Genomic DNA, 12947 nt, shown 5'->3' with positions numbered 1-12947 from the left:
GGTGGCCCGGATGGTGTTTTGAGGAAGAACAGCAATGCATTGTAGTTTCCTCAGGAAGTCGGTGGTGTCTCAAAGATAGCTGGGAGTGCTGGTGGCGTAGGGTCTGAGGAGAGAGTCCAAATAGCCAGATAATCCTGCTGTAAGAGTGCCAATGCCTGAGATGATGGAACGTCCAAGGTTTCCAGGTTTATGGATCTTGGGTAGCAGATAGAATAGCCCTGGTCGGGGCTCTGGGGATGTCCCCGTGTAGATTTGTTCCCATACTGTAGCCGGGAGTTTCTTGAGCAGATGGTTTAGTTTCTTTTAGTATTCCTCAGTGGGATCAGAGGATAGTGGCCTGTAGAATGTGGTCTTGGAGAGTTGCCTCGCAGCCTCCTGCTCATAATCCGACCTGTTCATTATGACTACAGCACCTCCTTTGTCAGCCCCTTTGATTATAATGTCAGAGTTGTTTCTGAGGCTGTGGATGGCATTGCGTTCTGTATGGCTGAGGTTCTGGGGCAAGTGATGTTGTTTGTTCACAATTTCAGCCTGTGCACGTCTGCGGAAGCACTCTATGTAGAGGTCCAGTCTGTCATTTCGACTGTCAGGAGTCCACGCAGAGTTCTTGTTCTTGTAGTGTTGGTAGGAGGGTTCCTGTGGGCTAGTGCACTGTTCAGTGGTGCACTGAAAATATTCCTTGAGTCAAGAGACGACGAAAGTAGGCTTCCAGTTCACCGCAAAACTGTATCATGTTTGTGGGGATGGTGGGACAGAAAGAGTCCCCGAGATAGGACAGACTCTTCTGCCGGGCTAAGTGTGTGGTTGGATGGACTAACAATATTGTTAGGTGAGTTGAGGGTGCCATTGTTGTAGCTCCCTGTGGCAGGTAGGAGTTTAGATAGTTTACTGTCCTTTTTCCTCTGTAGAGAAATGAAGTGTGCATTGTAAATGGCTTGTCTCATTTTTGTCAAGTCCAGCCATGTGGAAGTTTGTGTGGAAGGTTGGTTTTGTATGAGAGTCTCCAGTTTTGAGAGCTCATTCTTGATCTTCTCCTGTCTGCTGTACAAGATGCTGATCAGGTGGTTCCTCAGGTCTCTCCCCTGTGTGGATTCTCTGATGTTTAGAAAGGGCTGAGCTGCTAATGAAGCTTTTCCCACACTCACGGCATTTGTAGGGCCTCTCCCCTGTGTGGATTCTCCAATGGTGAAAAAGGCCTGATCTTTGAGTGAAGGTTTTCCCACACTCACTGCATTCATAGGGCCTCTCGCCTGTGTGGATTCTCTCATGATGATGAACAAGGATTGATCTTTGAGTGAAGGTTTTCCCACACTCACGGCATTCATAGGGCCTCTCCCCTGTGTGGATTCTCTGATGCGCAATAAGGTGCGAGCTGTGATTGAAGGTTTTCCCACATTCACTGCATACATAGGGCCTCTCTCCTGTGTGGATTCTCTGATGCCCAGTAAGGTGAGAGCTGTGATAGAAGCTTTTCCCACATTCACTGCATTCATAGGGCCTCTCCCCTGTGTGGATTCTCAGATGTTTAGAAAGGGCTGGGCTGTGAGTGAAGCTTTTCCCACACTCATGGCATTCATAGGGCCTCTCCCCTGTGTGGATTCTCTGATGTGCAGAAAGGGCTGAGCTGCTAATGAAGTTTTTCCCACACTCATGGCATTCGTAGGGCCTCTCCCCTGTGTGGATTCTCTGATGTGCAGAAAGGCCTGATCTTTGAGTGAAGGTTTTCCCACACTCACTGCATTCATAGGGCCTCTCGCCTGTGTGGATACTCTCATGATGATGAACAAGGTTTGATCGTTGAGTGAAGGTTTTCCCACACTCACGGCATTTATAGGGCCTCTCCCCTGTGTGGATTCTCTGATGTGCAGAAAGGCCTGATCTTTGAGTGAAGGTTTTCCCACACTCACTGCATTCATAGGGCCTCTCCCCTGTGTGGATTCTCTGATGTTGAGAAAGGCCTGATCTTTTAGTGAAGCATTTTCCACACTCACTGCATGTATTTTTCCTCTTTCCCATGAGGATTTCCTGGTGTGTTGTGGTTTCCTTGACACTCTTCTGAGTTCCCCAACAGGAAATAAATTTACCCATTTTCTCCCCTGGCTGGTGTCCTTGCTCTCTTTCTGGTCTGTGCTGAATCTCACGGGATTTTTCCTTCTCATAACTCCTGGACACATTCCTTTTTGATCTTTGTGATAATGCTCTGTGTTTATCCACTTGCTCAACATTTTCCTGCTGAGAATTCTGCTCCTCTTTCTCACATACCATTGCATCACCTGCTGTGATAGAGACAGAAACCTCAAACAGGGATGGAAAGGGGAAGGCCAAACCAAAACAAATGCTGGAGAGAGGTCAAATAAAAACAGGAAATGAACTCCTCCAAATTCTTCCCCTAAATAGGAGAGAGGAGGGGATCATTTTGGCCTTCACATCCCATCCAACTTCACAGGGGGAAGGGAGGAAGCTACTGCCTGGTGTCTGCTAGGATCTACAGGAAGCCATGAGCTATATTTACCCTGAGGATACAATCCCGCTAGGGACAATAAAGAACTGAGAGAAGTCCCAAAGGCTTTGTAGGACATCCCAGATGTTTCTTTCAGGCACTTACAGATTCTGAGTTGGTTTAATGTTTCCTCATCTGTGCAGGGAGCTCTCAGGATCTCTCTTTCCTCTGAACCCTGGAGGTCTGGGACCCATGGCTCTTCCCCTTGTTCCAGCTGGGAGATCACATCAAATTTGGAAACTGGAAACCCTGCTCAGATGAAAGAAAACAAAGGAGTTCAGTTGATTTCATACGACTGTGTCATAAAAAACACTATTAATTTAACTTCAGTACTTAGTGTGACCTGGTGTGCCTGGGGCAGTCCTCACTGAAAATGCCAAGATCAGGGCAGGCTGAAAAAGGCAGAGCAGATGCTCCCAAAACTGGTGGTTAACACTGAAGTTAAATTCACCGACCACTCACAAACTGTGCTTCTGATCCCCAACGCTGGTTATCGAGAAACTGAAAAAAGAAATCACAGCCCCCTTTATTGCATTGCACTTCTCTGACTCCCAATCAGCACCTAGGTCCAGTACAGTGAGAGGTTATTTAAAAACTCTGCTCATATAAACAAAGTGTTCTTCTGACCTCAGAGTCAGCCACATTACCAGGTCATTATAGGTTTGGATCTTACCCAAAATACTATGATGCCAGCCAATCCTTTAGAATCTAAACTAAAGGTTTATAAGAAAGAAAGCAAGAAAGCATCTAAACTAAAGGTTTATTATAAAAGAAAGAAAGAAAAAGGGAGTTGTTCGATGGGAAAGCAGTCAGATACATTCAGAAATCTATATATCTGGTTCCTAGCAGTATTGGCGAGTTCCTGGCTTGAAAGGCTGTCTGGAACACATCCACATTATTCAGTTCTTTGTTCAAGGCTTCAGTTTGTAGAGAAGTTGCTCCAGAGGTAGGAAGAGGGATTGAAGACAAAATGGAGATGATGCAACTGCCCTTTATATTCCTTTTGCCGTGTGGCTTCTACTTCCTTTGTCCCAAACACAAGCTTCACAGCACATGGCATGGAAAAGCCTTGGAGTTCTCAGTACACAGGTATACCCCTGCATGTCTTGCTGACTCAATAGGTGTATCCCCTTAGTTCTTTCCAGGGGCTCATTGTACAGCTGATGACCCTGGATGGGCCATCGAACAGGCTAGGCAGCGCTGATGCCAATATGTCTGGGGGCGTGTAGTGAGTTGGTGTGGCTCCCCTCCTGCCCAGAAGAGGGAGCACCCTTGCAGGCCCCCGAGTGGGCGGAGCCATCGCCGCCTGTTCCCGCCCCCCGGAAGTCAAGGGGCGGGACAGGAAGTATAAAGGCCGGCCGCCGGAGCTCAGTCTGGGCCCAGCCACCGCAGGGAGCAGACGTGTGGCAGGGAGCTCCTGGCCGGGAGACCTCCAAGGCCCGAGGCGATTGCCCTAACTGGCCGGAGTTACCCCGGGCCCACTACGAGGAGGAGCCACCGGAGCCCGTCCCCTCCCGTCATTGGGAGGAGCCCGTGGAACTCCCCCACACAAACCCCGATGACGAGACCGTGCCGGAGCCCCTCCGCCCCTGCTGTTACCCGGAGGAGCCGCCCGAGTGCAATTGGCCGGATTTCCCGACGGAGCTGCCGGACCTGCCACCAAGCCCCGGCTGAGAGGAGCCCATGCTGGTGGACTGGACCGGGCCCGGTGCCACGGACGAGGTAGGCCCTGAGGGGGATCTTGGAAGTAGCCCGGGGGTAGCAGACCCCGGTCAGGCTGCAGACGCATGTGAGCCAATGTCAGTGTGTTTCGGTCAGGATACCCCACTGATCGGCAGCGGCAGTAACCGCTGCTAGGGCCCCGGGCTGGGACGCAGTGGAGTGGGTGGGCCTGTGTCCCCCCCTGCCACCCCCACTCACGGGTGGCAGGCTTCCCCCTCACCCAACGCTCAGGTAGGAACCTGGGCCTGATTAACTGCTTGTTTGCTCAACCCCTGTCCCAAAAGGGCTTGAGCTGTGACTGTTTGTGCCCCGCCCTGACCCAGAACCTGGGCCCCTTAACTGCTTGTTTGCTCAACCCCTGCCCCAAAGGGCTTGAGCTGTGACTGTTTGTGCCCCGCCCGGACCCAGGGCCTGGGCCCCTTAACTGCTTGTTTGCTCAACCCCTGCCCCAAAAGGGTTTGAGCTGTGACTGTTTGTGCCCCGCCCTGACCCAGGGCCTGGGCCCCTTAACTGTTTGTTTGCTCAACCCCTGCCCCAAAAGGGTTTGAGCTGTGACTCTGTGTGCCCCGCCCTGATCCAGGCCCTGGGCCTTCCTGAACTGTTTGCCTGCCCAGCCCCTGTACCAGAGGGCCTGGGCTCCTGAACTGCTTGTTGGCCCAGCCCCTGCTCCAGAGGGCTTGGGCTCCTGAACTGCTTGTTGCCCAGCCCCTGCACCAGAGGGCCTGAGTCCTGAGCTAACTGGTTGCTTGTTCTGTCAGTAGGGAGTGGGTGTGGCTCCCCTCCTGCCCAGGAGGGTCGAGCCCCGGCACGAACCCTTTACAGGGTGTCACCCAGAAACACTGCACAAGTCTGGAAATACAGATATACCCTACATATCTATAACTCTCAATACAAAGGTGATACAAAGATAGAAACAAAATTATCATACTTGGAAAATCATAATATTTTCATTGACACCTTACATGGCACATCTAGCTGTGACGTTATTGATATAATCTGGGACCTGCTGTCTATGTGTGTATCAATTTTGTAGTTGAAGTTATGAATATTGGCTCTATACTGTCTGTATTTCAAACTTATGCTATGCTGCTGGGTGACATCCCAGACAAGCCTAGCCTGCTTGATGGCCCATTAAGGACCATCAGCTATACAATGGACCCATTGAGAGAAGGCAAATATGCCTTGAGACTCAGCAAAGTATGCAGGAACTTGCCCATGTGACTCCAGACTCCATTTTGCTGTACTTTTCCACAGTAAGAACAAAGAGGTGTTCTTACACCTGGAAAAGACTATATAAGGCTGATGCCTCATCTCCATCTGGTCTTCAATCCTGCTTCATACCTCTGGAGGAACTTTGCTACAAGCTGAAGCTTTGAACAAAGGACTGAGGACCCATCCCAGCAGGGGATGTACTCCAGAGACTTGATTTGAACCTGCAGTTTATTCTATCGCTGCTGCAAGCCTGAACCAAGAACTTTGCCATTACTGTATGTAATTGATTCCATTTAACCAATTCTAACTCATCTCTATCTTTTTCCTTTTATGAATAAACCTTTAGATTTTAGATTCTAAAGGATTGGCAACAGCGTGATTTGTGGGTAAGATCTGATTTGTATATTGACCTGGGTCTGGGGCTTGGTCCTATGGGATCAGGAGAACCTTTTTTCTTTTACTGGGGTATTGGTTTTCATAACCATTTGTCCCCATAACGAGTGGCACTCGTGGTAATACTGGGAAACTGGAGTGTCTAAGGAGATTGCTTGTGAGACTTGCGGTTAGCCAGTGGGGTGAGACCGAAGTCCTCTTAGTCTGGCTCGTTTGGTTTGCCTTAGAGGTGGAAAAAACCCAGCCTTGGGCTGTAACTGCCCTGTTTGAGCAATTTGTCCTGAGTTGGCACTCTCAGTTGGGTTCCGCCAGAACCGCATTGTCACACTAGCACAATTCATTGCAATTTTATCATATTGGTATTCATAATAAAATAATAATAATATAAAGTGTCTCTCAATTCCATACAGTGTCACTTAATAAACCAGTGAATTCCCAGGACAGGCTCCCCCGGTCTTTGAAGATGCCGAACACCTTGCTTGTGAGGGATTGAAATACCCACATATATGTTGGGAAAACACAGACAGACACTGTGCAAGTCTGTACCCTTATGTTCACTCTTCTACAAAATAATGATCAATTTTGTACATAGTATGTGTCAGGGCTGAATCCCCACTCTATCACTCTAAGTGCAGAAAGTGGGGGCCCGCAAGGATTCTAAAATTAATTTGTGCCACTCTAGGCTTGTAGTAAACCTCCAAGGTTACAGCTTTTCTCTGACCTTGGCTTGGTAAATGTTGCCACCACCCAAATGCAAAAAAACCCCTCTGGGGCACCCTGAAGCCCTTTCACCTCCCCTCCAAAAAAGAGGGGAGAAAGAAAACAAAGGAAATTAGCTGTGGCTACCAGATAATCAAACATGCACAAAACTCTTAGGACACCAAAAATCCAATCCCATTCTTAAGAGGTAAATTTTATTAAAATTAAAAAGGAAAGGAATACATCTGGAACTTAGGCTTTTGCTAGCTCTTAAAAGAAAATTAATTTTTGTAAGCACCCCAAATAGCTTTCTTGGGGGTTCAGCTTAAAGCTTACAAGCAAACAAAAGCATCTAGGATAGCACAGAGGAGATCCAAAAGCCAAAATAAAAAATAAACCTGATTGTGTCTGTCTAAACATTCCCTATCCAAATAATTTATTCTAGGTAGGGAAGATGAATTTTCATACCTGGTTCAAGCCATACACAGCATTGCTACTCCATGTCTCCTTCTAAGGAGAACAACAGACAAAGGGAAAGTTACTTTCCCATTTAAAAAAGTTCTAGCCTTTCCATTGGCTCTTTTGGTCAGGTGCCCATTCCTTTTCTTTTACCTGTGGGCTTGTTAATCCTTTACAGGTAAAGCAAGCAGAGAACTCACACCAACAGGGATTTTACAGCGAACTGGCTGGCTGGGTGTTACAAAAGGGAGATCTCTCCCCTCCCCTTCATTTATTATTTGAAAAGACATTATCTACTGAATATGCTCCTGTTAAAATGTGTAGCAACATTGTATGTAAAGTTATGAGATTTTTACGGTACGATATTACTGAAAAAGTTGCAACCCTAACCCTAAGTTCCTCAGAGACAGCAAGGCAAACAGCTGGTCAAAAAGCCATTCTCCAGCAGGGGGAAGGTGTGAAGAAGACATTTACATTCCATCACAGGGACCAGTTGAAGCTCATATCTACAATAGACAGTCTGTCACCATTACTCAGCTGAGAACTGAAGTTGTTTCTAGTACAAAGGACTGAATTATAAAAAGAGGTGAGGAAAATGCTTGAGACTCTCTCCCCTTTCCCTCTGCTCATGACAACTTCTGAAGAACTGAACTTGGGCAGCAGGGGCAGGTTAGGGGGAGTCCTGGCTGAAAGGAAAGCCAGCCTGTCTCAGCATATGGTGAGAGAAACATTTGTTTTAAATCTGTTTTAGCTTGTCACGTTAAACATTAGTTTGTGTTTTATCTTGCATTTCTTTTGTAAGCAATTCAGACTTTTATGCCTCCTTATTTGTAGTCACTTAAAATCTTTTTTTTCCCTCAGTAGTTAATAATTTTGTTTTATTGTTTTATCTAACCAGTGTGTTTGGATTAAAGTGTATTGGAAACTCCATTTGGGATAACAAGGCTGGAGCATGTCATTTTCCACTGATGAAATAACAGACTTCATATGAGCTTGTGTTGTTCAGTAGTGTTCTGGACAGGGCAAGATGCACATTTCTGGTGGAAAGTCTGGGACCAGAGAATTTTCTGCAGTTCTCCTGTGGGGTACTGTAATTCGTGAGTCGCTGACTAGCAGCACTCAAAACTGTGTAGCTGAGAGCGAGTTACATGCTGAAGACTGTGTGTTAACTGCCCAGGAGTGGTTGCTCTCACAGTAAAGCAGTATAAAAGGCACCCCAGCCTGGGGAACTGAGGGGACACAGCTGTTCAACAGTCCAGATTGCACTGTGGTGAGTGTCTGTGACATTAAATTTCAAAGAGGCGCCTAAAACACCAAGAAACTAAATCCATGTCCCAGAAATCGAATTTAACACCATTAATCTGGGCTTGAATAGGGACTGGCTGGCTCATTACAGAAGCAGCTTTTCCTCTCCTGGAATTGACACCTCCTCATCTATTATTGGGAGTGGACTACATCCACCCTGATTGAATTGGCCCTGTCAACAGTGGTTCTCCACTTGCGAAGTAACTCCCTGCTCTCCATGTGTCAGTATATAATGCCTGCATCTGTAACTTTCACTCTGTGCATCTGAAGAAGTGAGGTTTTTACCCAGGAAAGCTTATGCCCAAATAAATCTGTTAATCTTTAAGGTGCCACCAGACTCCTTGTTGTTTTTCCAGAAATCGAAGTCTCCAGAGAGAGGGCAAGTCTCCCTGGCACTGCTTCTTGCTGACAGACAGGTCCCGTGACAAAGAGAGAGTCCTGGGGAAGCTGGAAACAGTAAGCATGGGCTGGTGGGGTTCAGTGGAGAAAGGGAACAGGAAGGGCAGGGATATTACTGATTGCAGGATCTCAGCAGTACTAAATGTCAGGATAGCACATATTGCAGCCCATTGGAAAACATAATCCCAAATATACATATCAAATGATGGGGTCTAAATTAGTTGTTTCCATTGATTTATATAAGGGCAATAAGATATTCTCTGTATTATTGTCTATCCCTTTTTAAATAATTCCTAACATCCTGTTTGCTTTTTTGAATTCCGCTGCACACTGCGTGGATGTCTTCAGAGAACTATCCACAATGACTCCAAGATCTTTTTCCTGATTCGTTGTAGCTAAATTTGCCCCCATCATATTGTACGTATAGTTGGGGTTATTTTTTCCAATGTGCATTACTTTACATTTATCCACATTACATTTCATTTGCAATTTTGTTGCCCATTCACTTAGTTTTGTGAGATCTTTTTGAAGTTCTTCACAATCTGCTTTGGTCTTAACTATCTTGAGCAGTTTAGTATCATCTGCAAACTTTGCCACCTCACTGTTTACCCCTTTCTCCAGATCATTTATGAATAAGTTGAATAGGATTGGTCCTAGGACTGACCCTTGGGGAACACCACTAGTTACTCCTCTCCATTCTGAAAATTTACCATTTATTACTACCCTTTGTTCCCTGTCTTAACTAGTTCTCAATCCATGAAAAGATCTTCCCTCTTATCCCATGATAACTTAATTTATGTAAGAGACTTTGGTGAGGGACCTTGTCAAAGGCTTTCTGGAAATCTAAGTACACTATGTCCACTGGATCCCCATTGTCCACATGTTTGTTGACACCTTCAAAGAACTCTAATAGATTAGTAAGACATGATTTCCCTTTACAGAAACCATGTTGACTTTTGCCCAACAATTTTTGTTCTTCTATGTGCCTGACAATTTTATTCTTTACTATTGTTTCAACTAATTTGCCTGGTACAGACGTTGGACTTCCTGGTCTGTAATTGCCAGCATAGCCTCTAGAGCCCTTCTTAAATATTGGCGTTACATTAGCATCTTCCAGTCATTGGGTACAGAAGCTGATTTAAAGGACAGGTTACAAACCATAGCTAATAGTTCCCCAATTTCACATTTGAGTTCCTTCAGAACTCTTGGGTAAATACCATCTGGTTCCGGCGACTTGTTACAGTTAAGTTTATCAATTAGTTCCAAAACCTCCTCTAGTGACACTTCAATCTGTGCCAATTCCTCAGATTTGTCACCCACAAAAGGTTTGGGAATCTCCCTAACATCCTCAGCCGTGAAGACTGAAGCAAAGAATGCATTTAGTTTCTCTGCAATGACTTTATCGTCTTTAAGCGTTCCTTTTGTATCTCGATCGTTCAGGGGCCCCACTGGTTGTTTAGCAGGCTTCCTGCTTCTGATGTAATTAAAAAATTTTGTTGTTACCTTCTGAATTTTTGGCTAGCTGTTCCTCAAACTCCTTTTGGCTTTTCTTATTACATTTTTACACTTAATTTGGCAGTGCTTATGCTCCCTTCTATATACCTCACTAGGATTTGACTTCCACTTTTTAAAAGATGCCTTTTTATCTCTCACTGCTTCTTTTACATGGTTAAGCCAAGCCACAGTGGCTCTTTTTTAGTTCTTTTGCTGTGTTTTTTAATTTGGGGTATACATTTAAGTTGGGCCTCTAATATTGTGTTTTTGAAAAGCGTCCATGCAGCTTGCAGGGATTTCACTCTAGTCATTGTACCTTTGAATTTCTGTTTAACTAACCCCCTCATTTTTGCATAGTTCCCCTTTCTGAAATTAAATGCCACAGTGTTGAGCTATTCTTCCCACCACAGGAATTTTAAATGTTGTTATATTATGGTCACTATTTCCAAGCCGTCCTGTTATAGTTATCTCTTGGACCAGCTCCTGCGCTCCACTTAGGACTAAATCGAGAGTTGCTTCTCCCCTTGCGGGTTCTTGTACTAGCTGCTCCAAGAAGCAGTCATTTAAAGTATGAACAAATTTTGTCTCTGCATTTTCTCCTGAGGTGACATGTCAATATGGGGATAATTGAAATCCCCCACTATTATGGAGTTCTTTATTTTGATAATCTCTAATCTCCCTTAGCATTTCATGCTCACTATCACTGTCTTTGACAGGTGGTCGATAATAGATCCCTGTTGTTGTAGTCTTATTAGAGCAAGGAATTACTATCCATAGAGAGTCTATGGAACATGCGGTTTCATTTAAGATTTTTACTTCATTTGAGTCTACATTTTCTTTAATATACAGTACCATTTCCCTTCCCCCCCCCCCCCCCCAAAAAAATACGACCTGCTCTGTCCTTCCAATATATTTTGTACCCTGGAATGATTGTGTCCCACTGATTGTCCTCACTCCACCAGGTTTCTGTGATGCCTATTATGTCAATATCCTCTTTTAACACGAGGTACTCTAATTCACCCATCTTATTATTTAGACTTCTAGCATTTGTGTACAAGCACTTTAAAAACTTGTCACTGTTTATTTGTCTGCCCTTTTCTGATGTGTCAGATTCTTGTGTGTGTGAATGTTTCTCCTCTGATCTGGCCCCTACTTTAACCTCTTCCAGCCTCTCTTCCTGACTAAAACTATAAAATCTCTATCATTAGACTCTCCCCTAAGAGAAGTCTCTGTCCGATCCACGTGCTCCTCTGCAGCCATCGGCTTTCCCCCATCTCTTAGTTTAAAAACTGCTCTGCAACTTTTTTAATGTTTAGTGCCAGCAGTCTGGTTCCACTTTGGTTTAGGTGGAGCCCATCTCTCCTGTATAGGCTCCCCCCATCCCAAAAGTTTCCCCAGTTCCTAATAAATCTAAACCCCTCCTCTCTACACCATCGTCTCATCCACTCATTGAGACTCTGAAGCTCTGCCTGCACACCTGGCCCTGCGCGTGGAACTGGAAGCATTTCTGAGAATACCACCATAGAGGTCCCGGATTTCAGTCTCTTTCCTAGCAGCCTAAATTTGGCCTCCAGGACGTCTCGCCTACCCTTCCTTATGTCATTGGTACCTACACGTACCACGACCACCGGCTCCTCCCCAGCACTACACAAATCTATCTAGATGCCTCGAGAGAGCCGCAATCTTTGTACCAGGCAGGTAAGTCACCATATGGTTCTCCCGGTCATCACAAACCCAGCTATCCTTGTTTCTAATGATCGAATCTCCCATTACTAACAACTGCCTTTTCTTAATGACTGGAGTTCCCTCCCCCCGGCGAGGTAACCTCAAAGCAAGAGGTTACCCCAACACCATCTGGAAAGAGGGTCCCAACTACGGGAAGGTTTCCCTCTGCCTTTCATCCTCCTCAACAGCGCAAGGGCTGTCTGACCGGAGGTGGGAGAAATCTACAGTGTCCCGGAAAGCCTCATCAACATACTTCTCTGCCTCCCTTAGTGTCTCCAGTTCCACCACCCTGGCCTCCAAAGCCTCCATACTGTCTCTGAGGGCCAGGAGCTCCTTGCACCGAATGCACACATACGCCACCCGCCCACAGGGCAGGTAATCATACATGCTACATTGAGTGCAATAAACAGGATAGCCCCCACTCTGCTGCTGGGCTTCTGCCTGCATTCTCTCTTACAGCTACCTAGGTTGACAATAGGGGTTTTGTTTCAATCAAGATGTTTGTATTATAGCTTAAATGTTTTAAAGAATGGCAAGAGTACCTCGCCCCCTTCCCACTCCCCTTCCAAACTCCCTCACGAAACTCCCTGTTAGCAGCCCTGGTCGCAAAGCTCCCTGGTCGCTTGCTCACTGCTTTACAAAGCACTCCCCTATCACATACCCCCCCCCCCCCAGCTGTGAGTCACTCAGGGTAGGGGGCTGGGAGCACCCCCACAACCTTAGCCCACACCCCCAGTCCTGACTCCTGCACCCCCCACACACCCAGCCAGCCCCCTGCTCTCCCCACACATACCCAGCCCTCACACCCCATGCCCTGATTCCTGGACGCCCCCCCATCCTCACCCCAACCCTGAGCACCAAATGGGAACTACTGCACCCCCTCCCACATTGCACCCCTTGCACTAAATGGGAGCTGACCCAGGTAAGTACTCCACACCCCAACCTCCTGCCCCAACCCTGAGCCCCCTCCTGCATCCTAAAACCTGACCAGACCCTGCACCCCAATCTCCAGCCTGCTCCTGCACCCTAACTCCCTCCC

General features: G+C 46.4%; 1 protein-coding gene and 1 pseudogene across 1 annotated transcript; one reads left to right on the top strand and one right to left on the bottom strand.

Annotated features, from left to right (window-relative positions):
* Window positions 1-12947, top strand: part of LOC135889359 (zinc finger protein 850-like) — a 452984-nt pseudogene that overhangs the window by 202364 nt on the left and 237673 nt on the right.
* LOC135889457 (zinc finger protein 501-like) lies at window positions 1078-2265 on the bottom strand (the record flags this gene model as incomplete). The annotated part of the gene is made up of 2 exons (XM_065417327.1): window positions 1779-2265; window positions 1078-1607 (listed from the first exon to the last, which is right to left on the bottom strand). Coding segments are annotated over exons 1-2 (1017 nt in total), but the record flags the coding sequence as incomplete, so codon positions are not given.

Source organism: Emys orbicularis, chromosome 15 (genome assembly GCF_028017835.1).
Source record: "Emys orbicularis isolate rEmyOrb1 chromosome 15, rEmyOrb1.hap1, whole genome shotgun sequence".
Classification (NCBI taxonomy): domain Eukaryota; kingdom Metazoa; phylum Chordata; order Testudines; family Emydidae; genus Emys; species Emys orbicularis.
The sequence above is the reverse complement of the archived record's forward strand: the minus strand, read 5'-3'. Positions and strand labels throughout refer to the sequence as shown.